The sequence below is a fragment of the Psittacula echo genome (assembly GCF_963264785.1).
Source record: "Psittacula echo genome assembly, chromosome: 5".
NCBI lineage: Eukaryota > Metazoa > Chordata > Aves > Psittaciformes > Psittacidae > Psittacula > Psittacula echo.
Window position 1 is genome coordinate 54,848,587 of NC_137739.1, and position 14,623 is coordinate 54,863,209.

At 38.9% G+C, this 14,623-nt stretch overlaps 1 protein-coding gene across 3 annotated transcripts in view; it reads left to right on the forward strand.

Annotated features, from left to right (window-relative positions):
* Positions 1 to 14,623, forward strand: part of NRXN3 (neurexin 3) — a gene marked incomplete at both ends in the record, with an annotated part of 1,004,347 nt that overhangs the window by 413,181 nt on the left and 576,543 nt on the right. For all 3 annotated transcript variants that reach the window (XM_080619336.1, XM_080619338.1, XM_080619337.1), the window contains one exon: positions 9,104 to 9,223. In XM_080619336.1, the coding sequence (XP_080475462.1) occupies positions 9,104 to 9,223 (120 nt within the window). The remainder of the gene's footprint in view (positions 1 to 9,103; positions 9,224 to 14,623) is intronic.

Consider the following 14,623-nt stretch of genomic DNA (forward strand, 5'->3'; position numbering starts at 1 on the left):
AAAGAGGATCAGTGGTTTTGTTTTGGTTTGCTTTTTTTTTATGCTCTGCTTTTTCAGAAAGCGCACTTGAATCTTTAGGCAGTCAGACTTGGTAGATTTACGATTTTCTTTTGCCATGTGAGCTATGATTTGACTGCAGATAAGATTATTCCCACCTGGGTAAAAGAATGAGTTTGTACTACTGTCATTTTTGTTGTTTGCTCTAATGAGATGGATTATTTGGGTCTAAAACCTGAGCTCTTTGCGTGTTGATGCAAGCTTTCCTAAGGATGTGTTGAAATCCATGAGCAGGCAAGGGGCAAGGTTTTACTGTCACTTTGTATCCAGTGTCAAGTTCAGTTTCTGGGATAAACTGAGGTTGTTCATCTTCCAAAGTTATTAGTCTCTTATGGTTTTCTGGCAATAAATCCACTTTGGACAAAAAGCCAGGGCAGTCTGTGCTTTTATGAGAGACAGAAGATTTAAGTTAAGATCCAGAGCCTGGAAGTAAAAGAAAACTAAAATAATTCTTGACTAATGTACTGAAAGTCAAATAGATTTTTTTTTTTACATAAATGGATTCTAAGTATTTCTCAAATGGGACAAAATCTGTCTTAAATTATTGGTAAATGCTGAAAGATGAGTGTTAAGAATGTGATATTTTTTTCCTTCTATTATCCGTAAATTCTGTGACCTTGTGTGTGTGTGAATAAAATGCATTTACTCGCTCATCTGTGGTTATGTTATCTGTTTCTTGGTTGGGTTAAAGTAACCATGTTCCTTTGTGTCCTTGTTGCTTATGTTGTCATTCCTGCATGTAATGATTATGTACATTGGCTGTGGTGGTTCTACTAATTCCTTTAGTTTGTTTAAAGTGATGTGACCCTCATTTATCTGCCTTTATACTAACCTGTTTTTATTTTTTGCTTTTTTGTTTTGTTCTTTATTTTTTGCTAACAAAGTTGAGTTGACCAAAGCTGACCTACAAGGTAGAGAAGGTTGTTCTTCCCCGTTACTGGTTTGAACTAAAAGATGCTTTTATGTAACACTTGATGCCTTTTGCTGGATGCAGTCACACCTCTGAGACAGGAACAGAATGATAAACCCCAGCCACTCTGAGGAGCTATCTGGGTTAAAGAAGGACATGGCAAAAAATTGAGGTGTTTCTGTTAACCTCAGGGGTTTGGCTGTATCAGTCTCTGAATTATCCATAAGAGCACAGGTTGATTTCCTGAAATGCCTAATGATTGTTCAGGCAAGTAACTGCTGTGTATAGAGACATAGAATGCCCTCAGAGCTTTACAAAACAAAAAACTGACTTGGGTTTTTCAGTACTGATCTTAAGGAGTGAGACCAGGAGATAAAAGCTAGTTTTTTAACTTAGACTTTGAAAAAAATAAAACCCCTCAGCAATAACTTTCTGGAATTTCAGTTAAAAATTAAAACAAAGAATCTCTTAGCTACAAATTTCCTTAGTAGTTAGATGGCATTTTACAAGCCATAATTGATCAAACATATGAGTGGTCATGCCTGGTCCTTTTGTACCTGCTAAGTTTTGTACCTCTCAGAGGTCTTTTTTAGAATCTCCTAGTGGATAGTCTCTGATTCTTTTATAAAGCAGATAGGGCTTTTTCATGATGTTGATCCTTATGTGAAAGTCTAACTGACTATTATTACTATTGCTTGCTAAGTCAAAAGGGATCAACCAATGATTTTTGTAGTTGCCAAAAGGACTATGTGGAACATGGTAAAATACTGAAGTTACTCAAGTGAAAGCCATTCAAGAGACTGAGAGTAGCTTCAGCACGAAAGGTGGGGAAGGGTAGGGTGGTGTATGGAATTGGTAGAAACCAAAGAAGATGGCTAAAGGAGAAGAGGCCAGATACTAATTGAGAACATGCCGCTTGAATTACAGAGAAGATGATGGGGTAAAAAGTGCTGGCAGAAAACCAGTATCACAGAATCACAGAATTGTTAGGGTTGGAAGGGATCTTTGGAGTCCCCCCCACTGCTCAAGGCAGAGGCACCTAAGGCAGGTTACAAAGGAATGCTTCCAGGTGGATTTTGAATGTTGCCAGAGAAAGAGATTCCAGGATCCTCTGTGGGCAGCCTGTTCCAGTGTTCTGCCAGTATGAGGAAGGGTAATTCTTAGGAGACATGTAATGAAGGAAGGCTTAATAGTACAATTACATTAGCAGGTGTTAATGGACAGAAGCATATTAGGAGGCACGCCCTTACCCAGCAGGTAAAGATACTGATGGCCTGAGATAATTTTAGCCATTGGATGTATATGAAACATTGAATCTGAAAGATTTTAACAGGTAGACAGAAGTTAGTATCATGTTTTGTGTTCTATGCGTGTGGAACATCTGACTGCATCCACATTTGTTGGCATCTCTGGCCTATTTCCAGCTGTAAAAAGTTGAAGTACTCTGTTTTACAGAGGTTAGGGATTTAGAGAATATCAGGTACTGCCTCTAGGGGATTTCTGAAATTTAGGTAAACAAAAGTGGTAGAGGATGAGATTTGAAAGACTAGGAAGGATACGTGGACTGGTACCGATGTGAGGAGAAAAAGCACCCTGGAGTACACTGGCGTGTAAATAGCTTTAGGATTAAGGTGTTCCATACCATCCGTTTAAACTGGAGCAGGGAATTTGGGACTTGCATTAGACATCAGGAAGTAGCATTTGTCTGTGGCCACAGCTGCTGTTGTTCTCTCTGGTCACTTGTTTGTCCATCAGAATTCAGAATACATGACCAGAAGTTCCTGCTTGATTTTGTGATGGCCATTGAAGTGGATACAGCATGACGAGGTCCTGGAAGAAACAAATTTGTTTGTTGCTTTGATTTTTCTCAGAACTTAAAGGCTTGTCACAGCTGTGAAGATTATTCCAGCTCAAGCTCATATTGTGACAGAGGATTTAGCCCTATAGGAATATTTGCCATTGAGATGGAAACACCTGATCACATTGAAGCCTAAAGGGAAATGTTTGTCTTGAGTGCATAATGTGGCTTATTGGCTTTTCAAGAAACCAACCTTTGCTAAATAGGTTTCAGAATAGGCCGTGAGGCCTGGTACTTCTGTACTGCTGTGATTTGCACTGGGAAAGGACGTTTTTCCAATTGATGGTATTTTTCTTGTTCACATACAGCCCTTTCAGTTTTTCCTTTCTGCTTTTAGTTTTTGTGTCTGAATGTCTGAATACTGTTTACTTCTTCAACTTCATTTGCATCTCCCTGTCCCATCTCAGGTCCAGGCATACTCCCTTTTATGCAGTTGACTTTTTGTTTTAAAGTTGGGGTTCTATTTGGCTTGGCTATGTGTTTGGGCACTTTGCTCAAGACCTTTGAGGTTGCTTAGAGATGGAGAGTGGCAGGGTGAAAAGTGGGAGGAAGATGGGTATGTGTCAGGCTTCATGGAGGAAAAGATCCCCACCACCTCTAGATCTGTGGATTGCCACTGCTGCTGATTCCCTTCTCCTGTCACCTTGAGGTAAATGTTTGGTGGGGTTTTTTTTGTTTGTTTGTTTTGTTGGGTTTTTTTTAGGAGACTTGCATATTAACTATTTTAATTAGGCCCAGTCCCTGAAGTTTTTAGGCCAGCCATGTATTTGAAACAGGACTCTGGGTCATAACTGTCATCAGGTGAAAAAAGAGTTCAGGTTCTGTTGAGGCAGTGGAATAAACAGCTGTATTTTCAGAGGACTGCAGAATGCTGGGGTTTAGGTTATTTCTGACAATGGGTAACTTTATGGAACCTGCCAGATGTCTAACCTTATTTAGGTGATGAAAGGGATGGTGAGTTCTTAACAAAATCTGGAATTGAGAGAGCTTGAAGAGCTGGCCTTGCAGTCCTTGAAAATCCCTTTTGTTTTTTTAGTTTCTGGTTTGCTAAGTAAAAATTACTCTGTGATATTTCTGCTTTCTGCTATCTGTGACTCAAAAGTCAGGATCTAACTTTCTGAATCGTGCACTGAACCTTGACTATACTTTAGTTTCTTATATTTCTGCACAATAAGTGTCAACATGCTACCATTGGTATTTGACAGCTACAGCATGAGAGATATGGTCCATCCAGTACAGTGATGGTTCCATGAGACTCAGTCTCAATTTTGCTCACTTGTTACTCAGAAAAATAATAAATTTAAAATTATTCTAAAATTGGAAAACTCGGCTGTATTAACTTCATTTCCTCCTTAACCTTCACAGTGAGTGAGTCCTGGAGTGAGTGAATCCTACTATTCTGCCTAGTGCATATGGTTTCCAAGACCTGATGCCTCTCTGAGTTGTACCGGGCCTGAACATTGAATTAAAAAAAAAAACAACCCAACAAAACAACCAACCAAACAAAACGAAAAAAAAAAAAACCCTAAACAAACAAAAAAACCTCTCCCTCCCCCCCAAAAAAAAAAAAAAAAATAAAAAAATTGCTGGTTATGAAAGAGGAGTGCTGACGGAAGTAGACTGTAGATTTATCCTAGGTATAAATTGCCTATCATAATGTGAGTCTGGCAGTGGTAGAGAGGTATTTAATGCTTTTATGGCATTTACAATTTAGGAACTATAGAACAAAAGAAGCACCTTATTCTACACAGACAGTAAAGATGTCTTGTGTGTATTACTTTCCTTTCTCTTCCTAACCTCTTTGAAAGTACAAGGATGAAAACCAGGAGCATCTGTGGAGATAGAGAGTGAAAATGATTCCATGGTGCCATTGAACCTTATCTACTGCAGATCTTCATTTTACTGAGAAAATAATGGCAACACAAATGTATGATTCTTTTCAATAGTAGTAAATTTTGAATGTGTGAAGGAAGGTGTTATGTGCAGGATCACGAATGGTTTGCTTAGCTTAATGCTTATTGCTGGTTAGGATCAAAGCACAAGGTAGTTATGTTGTAATCCTGCAGTTGTTGTATAAGCTGATTCCTCATGTAACTTGGAAGAATAATAAAAACAATACTGTCCTTTATTCCTAAAGTTCCATTCTCTGCAAAGAGCTTTTAAATGACACAGCAGGAATGACTTCTCTTGCCAGTGAAAGGCGCCCACCTGCAGGATGAAACATGGCAGTTTTAGCAATGCGCAGCAGTAGAAGTCAGATATTTTCTTTTCAGGGCAAAGAGAAACCTACCATACAGCTGAAACTGCAAGAAAGAATTAGGGAGACAAAGTAATTTTTCCAAGCAGAATATGGATCTGGCTACTGTACTCTTCTAAGATGATTTTCTTCAAATACCTAGTGGTAAGACTAATAAACCATATATTTAGCTAGGCAACTTGGAGGAAAAGTGTAATAGTGGACTCTGTCTCAGGGAGGCAGACCCAACAATATCTTAGATCTTGCAAGTCCTTAGACACTGAGCTGTTCCAGTAGAAATTAGAGATGCAGAAATAAAGATCAAATGGACATTGTTGAAGATTTCTACTTTGCCATTTCATATTCCAAAGGAGCTGCCTCTGGTGCTAGACTTAGTCTGTAAAGGAGGAGAGAGCAAGTCACACTTCTGCTAGTAGGAATGCTTTTCTGCACTGAGGACTTCTCCACTTTCATTCTGTATCTAGTGCCTATTCACTTCCCCTTTCCACTGTGCATGTGGCATGAAGAAGACAATGTGCCAAGCCCAGCTACCAACAGACAACAAAAACAATGCGTTTGAAAATGCACTCAATGAAAATAGCAAGTGTTGTCAGGGTGTTGGAGATTTAAGGAGAAAATTAAAATCAACATGCATATTTTATTAATTAAAAGTACGATTTGATTTATCAGATGTATCTCGGATTATTATGCGAAGACTAGTTCTGAAACTTTGCTTTTAAATATTTCGGCTGCTGTAAGTGTTGCCAAAGGAAGGAGATTAAAAATAGACCTGAGCCCTGATGGCACTGGTAATTTAGAACCAATTCTACTGCTGTATGTATGAATTATTTGTCATCTTCTCTTTCCTTGTTTGTTAGCACTAAAGGGCATGTGCATGGTAGCACAATCTTCATGCTTTATAAGCCTTCCTGTGCTTCTGTCGCTTTTGCTCTCTAATCCAAAATCCTAATCCCCTGTGACATTCCTGTTAGTTGCTCTGAACAAAATTCTGTTGCCACAGATGGAGGATTATGATGACTCTAAGCAGCAGGAGTAGATGAACTCTGAGAGACAAAGATCCTTTTAACATGCAAATGGCCCATAGTACTAAGGAGTGAGACAAAGCATAATACCCAGTATCTATGTTGTGCTGTCATAACTGGCTCTAAACATGGCAGATCAGGCTTTGAGCTTCCTTGTGCTATTGTTAGGCTTTCAAAATGTCTCATTTTTGTGTTTTTTTTTTTTTTTGTGTTTTTTTTTTTTTTGTGTTTGTTTTGTTGTTGTTGTTTTCCCCTCTCTCCTTTTTCTTCCCCTCTGGCTGTTTTGAACGTACTATTTCCATCTTCACTATCAGGTTCTGTAAAATACAGTTCAGAGCGACAATACTGGTCATGAATTCAAGTCCTTTGGCTCTCTAGACTCTCTCACTGCAAGCACCTTGAGCCACAGATACTAGGCCTCATGCATTATTCCTTGAGTAGGGTACTGACCCTTTCTCATGAACACCTAGACAAAGGATGTCCCCATTAGCTGATGCCCCTTGTCAAGTCCAGTTACTGATTAAAGTGCTCTTGGAAGAGTGTAGGAAGAGAGGGGAAATGTCATTGAAAATGCTCTTCTGCTTTGCTTCTATGTAATAGTTTTTACAGTTGATGCTGCAGCAAGTTTGTGTAGAGTCACAATTACTTTCTGGTTTTGTTTTTTAAATATATATAACGTGTTTGTTTATACCTCTAGGAATATTGACATTCATATTTAGGGTCAGATGTTAGTGGAATAATAAGGTACTGGAGATGCATTGGTTCCTTATTCCTTATCCTCAGATAACGCAGATATGTTAGGCAAAATGACAACTAGTATTCTATTGCAGATTGTTAAATTTCATCACTTTTTTTGCTGCACAGACCCCAGCCTGATGCATATGTATCTGTATAGGTGTATCTGTGTGTTTTGGAAGTGTAAAGGAGTGTATCGGCACGAGGGAAGTGTGTACATACATGTGCCTACTAGCCCACACTGTGAAGTCTGTCGGCACTGTTGTAATCTCAGAAGTGATCTGTTAACTTCACACTGTGCTGGGGAGATCACTGGGATTCATACAGCTGCAAGTAAGAGTCAGGTGGGTGGGAAGAATAAGCAAAGGGGAGGAGAAAAATGTAGCAAAATGCTGCTCAACTTTCACTATGGTAACAGTTTTATTTGCTGAGGCTGCTGCTGCTGCCATCTCTTTTCAATAGGTGAATTTTCTTTCAAGAAGTTTGCTGTCTGCTTTTATTATCCACACTTATGCTTCTTCCTAGAGGTTTGGGTTTTCTTTTTTTTTTTTTTTTTTTTTTTTAAACAGGATAACAGATTGTGGAAGAAACTCAGGTTTTTGTTAATGTTCGGTTAAACTCTACCTACTGATAGTCACATGTTCCTTCTCATTGCAAGAGAGATCTAAAGAAACACAGATAGCTAAAAAGCTACTTAAATTCACCCATTCTATTCTTGAAGCAGGGAAAGATGACCTAGTGGGAAGAGTGGGAACTCTGCACCAAAACTATAAGACTCTGTTCTTTAATTGTTGGGAGGATCATGGCATGACATGGGACTTCCAGTTAGATGTGGGTTCTACAAAGCATTTTTGATATTCAGATTGTGCATTTGTAAATATGGAAATGCCCAGATGCACAATCTGAATATCAAAGATGTTGTATAATTATGGAATTCAGTGAAACCACTGTGGGTGGTCTCAGGTGAAGATTGAGGAGTTTCAATTTGGATTAAAACATTTGAAAATGCTGTCTCCACTTTGGTGTGTCCTATCTCATCTATAAAGTACAGATGGTGGAGTTAATGTGATGAAAAGGTAGGGATGAAGGATAAGATGAGCTTCATAGAACTGCTGTTATGATTATGTGACATAAGATGCTGGTGGAATAGTTATTTCTTTATCCTCATGATATTGTCTTAGACTGGAAATGGTTAACAAACTGATCTCAGGCAGCCTAGCCTGTTGATCCTCTATCATCTACTCTATTTCTTTTGTTTGTTCTTTTCCAACAGTTACAGGATATAGAATAGTAGGTATGTTAACTATAGTTGTACATTTTATTTGAAGTAGCGCACAATAGGAACAGCATACCTTTGTCTAGAATGCTGAAGACAAAATTCTTTCACAGGAATTAACTTCTAAACTCGTGTTCTATGGCTTGCAGCTTCATGTCTGCTCTTAAGTGATTCAGAATCCAGCTACCTCCTTGTGGATAACATACTAGATGTCATTCAGAATCCCTCTGATCTGAAGATCATTTTTTTGCCTGTTGCTTGGGTTGTGTCTTTGCAAGGTTCATGTGAGTAGGATAGAAACTGTTAGCTCCAAATCACAGAACAATGAGAGGGTGTTCTGTTAGTAGTGGCTACTCTTCCTTTGCTTCCCCCAAAGGCCACGGAAATTAATAAAGTCCTGAATAGAGAGAGAGGTGTTATGGACTAATGTCGTGCCCTTCTGAGGACTTTATTGGCATGTTCAGAGTCTCTGGGTTGGTTGGTTGTTTTTCCTTAACTGTAAAGCAAAGTTGTAGCCAACTGAGGCTTCAAAACTTTAGTTCAAATCCACATATCAGGGTTCTTTGGGTAGGATGAAGCATTGTTTTGGGCCCATTTCTTAACCTTCATTTCTACAAGGGGATCAAACTTCCAAGGAAGCATGACAACCTGGCTGTGTTTGTTATCCTTGCATCACACCATATTTTACAGTAAATTTATTTGAGCAAGCACCAAACATTCAAGTTTGGCCTGCCTAAGGGGGAATATGTTGATGTTCACTCCTTGCTCTGTGTTAGTTTGCTGTTTTGTCATGTATAGTTGTCCTTGTGCTCTTTTTACCTGAGTTTTCTTGCATGTCCAGGAATAGAAAATTGTTTGGTTAGTGTTTTTTTCTCTTCTGCATGAGGATCCTGATAATAATGGCAACAATGAATTGGAGCTTTTGTGGGCCTGAATTAAACGATTCTCTCAGCTTTGTTTCACACTTTTCTTGTCATCCCTTCTCCAGGACCGAGTACTACCTGCCAGGAAGATTCCTGTGCAAATCAGGGCATCTGTAATCAGCAATGGGAAGGCTTCACCTGTGATTGCTCTATGACTTCATATTCTGGGAGCCAGTGTAATGACCGTAAGTAGGCTTTTCCATTGGATTGATGAGCTGTGAATTCTGATGGATGAGAGCGCAGAGAACACATAGTTAGTTTTACTTTCAATTAAAGTACAACTTTCCTAGTGTGAAAGCCAAACTTGGTTTCCTGGAAAGTTTCTTAGAAGCTTACAGCAGGTTATTTTTTCTCCTTGTTGAAATGAAAATGTGCAATTCAGTATGTGTTGGGGTTTTTTAGAATTTTTTTTACTTCTTTTTAAAAGCTAATTCAACCGGACCAGTGATGGTAATTGATGTTAACAGAATTTCTGGTTTCTCTAAATGAGGAATGACTTGTATATATCGTGTGAAACATTTCATAGGTAGAAAACGGCTAGGTTTTGTGTACTGAATTATGCTTTGAGATTTTCATGCAAACCTCGGTGACAAAGACATGGAATTCATGTAAAACTGTGAATGGCTTTCTAGATTGTCTTCTACTGAATCACTAGGTGTTTGCTAAGATGAAAAATTGGGTGCTGTTTGCTAGAATGTTCAGTTAAAACTGAGTAGTCAAACATAGAGCAACAGTACTGTGCTTCTTGGCATATTGATTCGCTTAATCTCAAAACATTGGATGTTCTTCTTGGCCAATTATTAGTAAGATCTCTGATAAAATAATTGAACAAAAACCTGAAGTCTTCCTTTAGGGGGCAAATAATCAGCTTTCAGACATTCCCTCTGCTCATCCTGATATGGCCTTTGATCCTGCCTGCAGGAAGCAAATCAGTTCAACTCTACTCTCCCCATTTTAATTATTTAAGGCAACACTTAGTCCCTTTCTCCCTCCCCACTCTGAGGAAGTTATGAGTACTGTAGGAAGTGTAACAGTAGGCTTCAAGAATTTGGTTACTGCGTCTGTAAATTTTAAGGCAGAAAATACTTATAGTTCACTCTGACCACCTGCATCTCACAAGCTGCTGCTTTTCATTAAGGGTATTTGTGGTAGACTTTATTAGTGGTACTAGCAAGGTCTGCACAATATTGGTGCCACAGCACTGTCATATCTGCAACACTTCCCCTAGAAGTCTGAGATATGGCTGAATTGATAGTGCATATGACAAGCTGTTTGACGTGGTGACAGTCTGTTTCTGCTGAAGGCCAAAAAGCCTGTTTTTCCAAGTAATTCACAAAATGTGGTGTTACCTGCATTGATGTCCTCTTTCTCCCAGCATAGTTCTCACAAACAAATATTGGAAAGATCTGTCAGTGTTCATACTTTGACAGGGATTGTATGAGAAAGGTACTGCAAACACAGATTTATAGGCTGGTAATGCCATATCTGGTTTTGGTTTCTTTTGAAATCCAGAGTGACCCCTTTGGGCACTGAAGAAACATTTCATCGTTTGGCTCCAGTTTTCTGCACTTCTGTTTTGGTTTGCTTTTGTCAGCTGGACACCCAGTTTCCCATTCTCACACTACTTGTTCAGTCATTCTTTTTAGACCAAGCAGCACAGCGCATAATAAAGCTGTTATGTAAAGGAAATGCTACTTTCAATCCTGTTGGGCTGCATTTAAGTACATGCCCAGGAAATCTCTGAAGAGATTATCGATACTGTCAGTTTTGTTTCTAATGTGTTGAATTTCACGGATCCAGAATGTCTCAGTGCCCTTGTTATGCCATTGCTAATGACTTGAAGCAGGCTCTGAAGTGTCAGAAAGCCAAGTTCGTGTATCTGTAACTTGGGATTCCTTGCTGCTTTTAGAACTAGCAGCAGAAAACCATGCAGAGTAGAGATGGGAGTTTGTTATGAGGGGGTGAAGTGGGTGACATAGTAGTCAACTTCCCAATGTCAGGCCTGACTGGTGATTTATAACTGCTCACCTGAGGATGTGCATTTCAAAATGATACAGAGAGGTAAGTCACGTGGACTCCTGGAACACAACGGGTCTTCAGCCAGGATCTTCAAAAAGTGAGTATATCATCTTTTTTGTTTGTTTGTTTGGGATTTTTGTCATGTTTGCAATATATCAGGAAATTGAAGACATAGTTCTGCTCCTGCTTGCATGATGGAAGTGATGAAGTGTGGGTTGTATAGAAGGAGAAGGCTTCCTTCCTGTTCCTATCTGTTAGATATGGTTGCTATTATACCCGAGTCCAATGGAAATGCAGGCACTTGCATGGTAATTGAATTAAATGTTCTTTAAACTGGATCTTAGTGCAAGTAATGGCAGGGGGGAGATAACTTTTGTGTAACCTGAAGCCTTGCTAATATTTAGAAATGCATCAGGCTTTTTGGTGGTAGAGTTTTGTTTTGTTTTGTTTTGCCACAGGAGTCTAACTGTATTAATTTAGTAGATAGCTATTTCTATTTTATGAGCAAATTGTGGTCTCCTACTGATGTAAATATGGAATATTGAAGTCAGTAGAACAGGATTAGGTTTACACAATGGAAACAGTAGCAAAAGGAGGACTTAGTGAATATATTTTGTCTTTCCATTTCTGTTCATCAGTTCAGGCATTCGCACTGGAAAATTTGTGTTTCCATGTGTTTGGCGCAGAATATTTCAGTGCCTCTGAGATAGATAAATGGCACTGCTGGTATTTGCTTCTTTTTATTGCTAGGGTAAACTTTACAAAGTTTTCCAGTCTTATCAGTACTCAAGAAAGTTTTGTGTGCCAATATGTTTTCGCTTTTAATTTTTTGCCATTAAGCTTTCCAAATCAGATGCAACCTGTGAAGGTGAAGGAGAAGCACAGGTTCCAGAGATGCAAGTCAAACACCTATAGACATGTTTCTACATTCACTGGTATTGTGTAACAAGACGAAGATTTAAATCCTTAGTTGAGATGATACAACTTTCATTTTTAGCTGTTGTATAGCTCTGTTTCAGATGTTATTTACGCTGTAGGAATCAAGATTCCTCAGAATGAAAAATTAATGGAAGCTATGGGGCATAAATTCAATTTTAATATGCTTCACTTTGAGTTGTATCACTTCTTACACCAATGTTCAAAGTCGAAAACAACAAAAAACCCCCACAAACACCCCATGCCCTCAAATTTATTTGAGAAGGTCTGTTGTACAAAAGTGAATTTGAAGTTGTGCCCTGCATACTAGCCAGTGCTAACACCTATAAAGAAGTTAGAACCAATGGTACTATTTGGGATATGCTGGATCCATTCTCCTTGCCATTTAAGATCCAATCTTCATTTTTTGAAGTGGTTCATTTTTTTCAATCTTTAGAGGTGTTTTTATCATTCCAGCATTACATTTGATAGATCTCGGATTCCAACCTGGTTTTAGAATTTGTTTGTTGCTGTAAGATGTAGTAAATCAGCATTAATATACTGAGGTTGATACACAGAGGAATGTTAAACAACTTTGTCGTGTCAAACTGTAGCTTAGGCAGATACGATATTAGACTTACAATTTAATGAACATGTTAATGAATCATCTTGCATCTGGAGTGATCTTTGTCCTGTTACTGTTCTTCACCACAAATGAAAACATGGTACTTGAAGGCTCCAAGTTACCTGAGATGAGATACAGCATATATTTAAACTGTTGTCTTATAAAGAGCTTTACAGGTTCTTTAACTTTTTCATGTTGTTCTCTATCTGGTCAAACATAGACATAATCTTTCCTACACAGACAGAATGTATAAAAAAAAGGTTTGAGCAATCTAGCTAATGAGAATGTTATATATATTTCAAACTAGATCATAGAAAGCACTGCTTGTTACTCAGTGTCTCATGCAGATGGGTAGCACTCAGGGTTAGGCTTTCCAGGAGAAACTACCAGGCTAACAGAAGTATGTATTGTCTGTAAAAGATCAAGCTGCAGCAATGACTAGTGCAGGCAGAGTATAAAGCACTTTTTCAAACAGCTTTTTTTAAACAGTTAAGTCCATCTGTTTAATATTGATTGTCTTTTTAGGTGGGTTACTTATTCATTTATTTTTAAACCCTGGGTTGTAATATCCACCTGGGTTAAAGACAAGTTTTCCATTTGATTGGTAAAAAGAAAAGGCAGCTCATTTTTGTGTATCCTCTTGTGTGTGTGTCTTCATACGCTTCCAGTCCTCATGCTTTTTAAAAGAGCCTGTTGAAAAGGCAAAGAAATACTCTAACCTTCCAATTTGACTGTTGGGTTAAGTGTGACTCAGTTTGTGTCTGGAGGGGATATAGTACACACAGCTATTGTTCTTTCTGTGCAGTAAGTCATATTTTTCTTCTGAGATCCCTTTCCATGCAATGCATAACCTATATGCTTCTACTGTCTTTCTGTGAATCGCATTTGGAGGAGGGAAGCGTTAGAGGGAAAGGGAGTCGTGGTAACTTTGCTCTTTTGTCATTACTTTAACACTGTCACAGGAAAAGCTGTTGATAACTTTGGTTTTTGTAATCATAGTGAGGCTTACTAGCCAAAATCTCTTTTTTTACTTGACTGAAAAAGGAAGGCTATTAAAATTAGCAGAATGAGTCTAAGACCAATAATCTGCAGTAAAGCACAGAGCACTTGGGGTTGGATAAGGAAGACTGAAGTTGACCTCTGCCTCATATGTGTTCTAAGTGAGATGCCAGAGATGTCAAAGCAGACCTATCCCTCTTCTACTAATCCATTTCCTTCTTACCCACCCCACCCCATGTAAGTAAGTGGTGGAAGAGTACCAAAGTGGATTGATGCTTCTGGAGCATAGTCTGTAGACTAGGTTGCAAAAAGGCATTGGCAGAACCATCTTTCATCACCCCTGCCTAAATACAATGGCACAATAGTCATTAGAAGAGAGTGCTAGCAGGGCAAATGGCTACCGCAGGAACTGATGCTTTATGGTGATGGCTTTATTCTGATGTGCTCACGAGCCATTTGTGCTCCGCACTTATTTTGTCTGCACCATTGAGCAGTCACAGATCTCTGCATGGCAGGATTCAGACACCCAGTTAGGAGATGGACCCTATTTCCTCTCCCTCAGTGTTTTGTGCTCTTTTCCAAGTGGGCCAACTTTTGTCCAGACTTCATGACCTTCCTTGCTGTCAGTGCTAGCATGCTTAGCTTGATTTACTTGCAGAAACCCTCTTCATTGTTCATGTTTAATTATCACCCATTCATTTCTAATATGCCCAGCTTATCACTTACTGAGTCAGAGAGCAAGAGGTTGCTAGTGTGTAGAAAATAAATCTGCATAGACTTCATTAGTCATGCATGGCTAAACCAGTCAGCTGTTTAAATATCAGCATGCTTAGGGATTTGCCTTTGATACTACAGAGACACCCGCCCTACAATGAAGCAAGAGTCGCCTCTGATTTATCTTGAGTGAATCATACTTCATTACAGCAGGTCAGGCACCCTGCCTACTTCTTACTTCGCTCCTCATGCTTTGCCCTCATTTACTCAGTGCCTTTTTACATGCACTCTACTATAACTAGTGTTTTCTGTC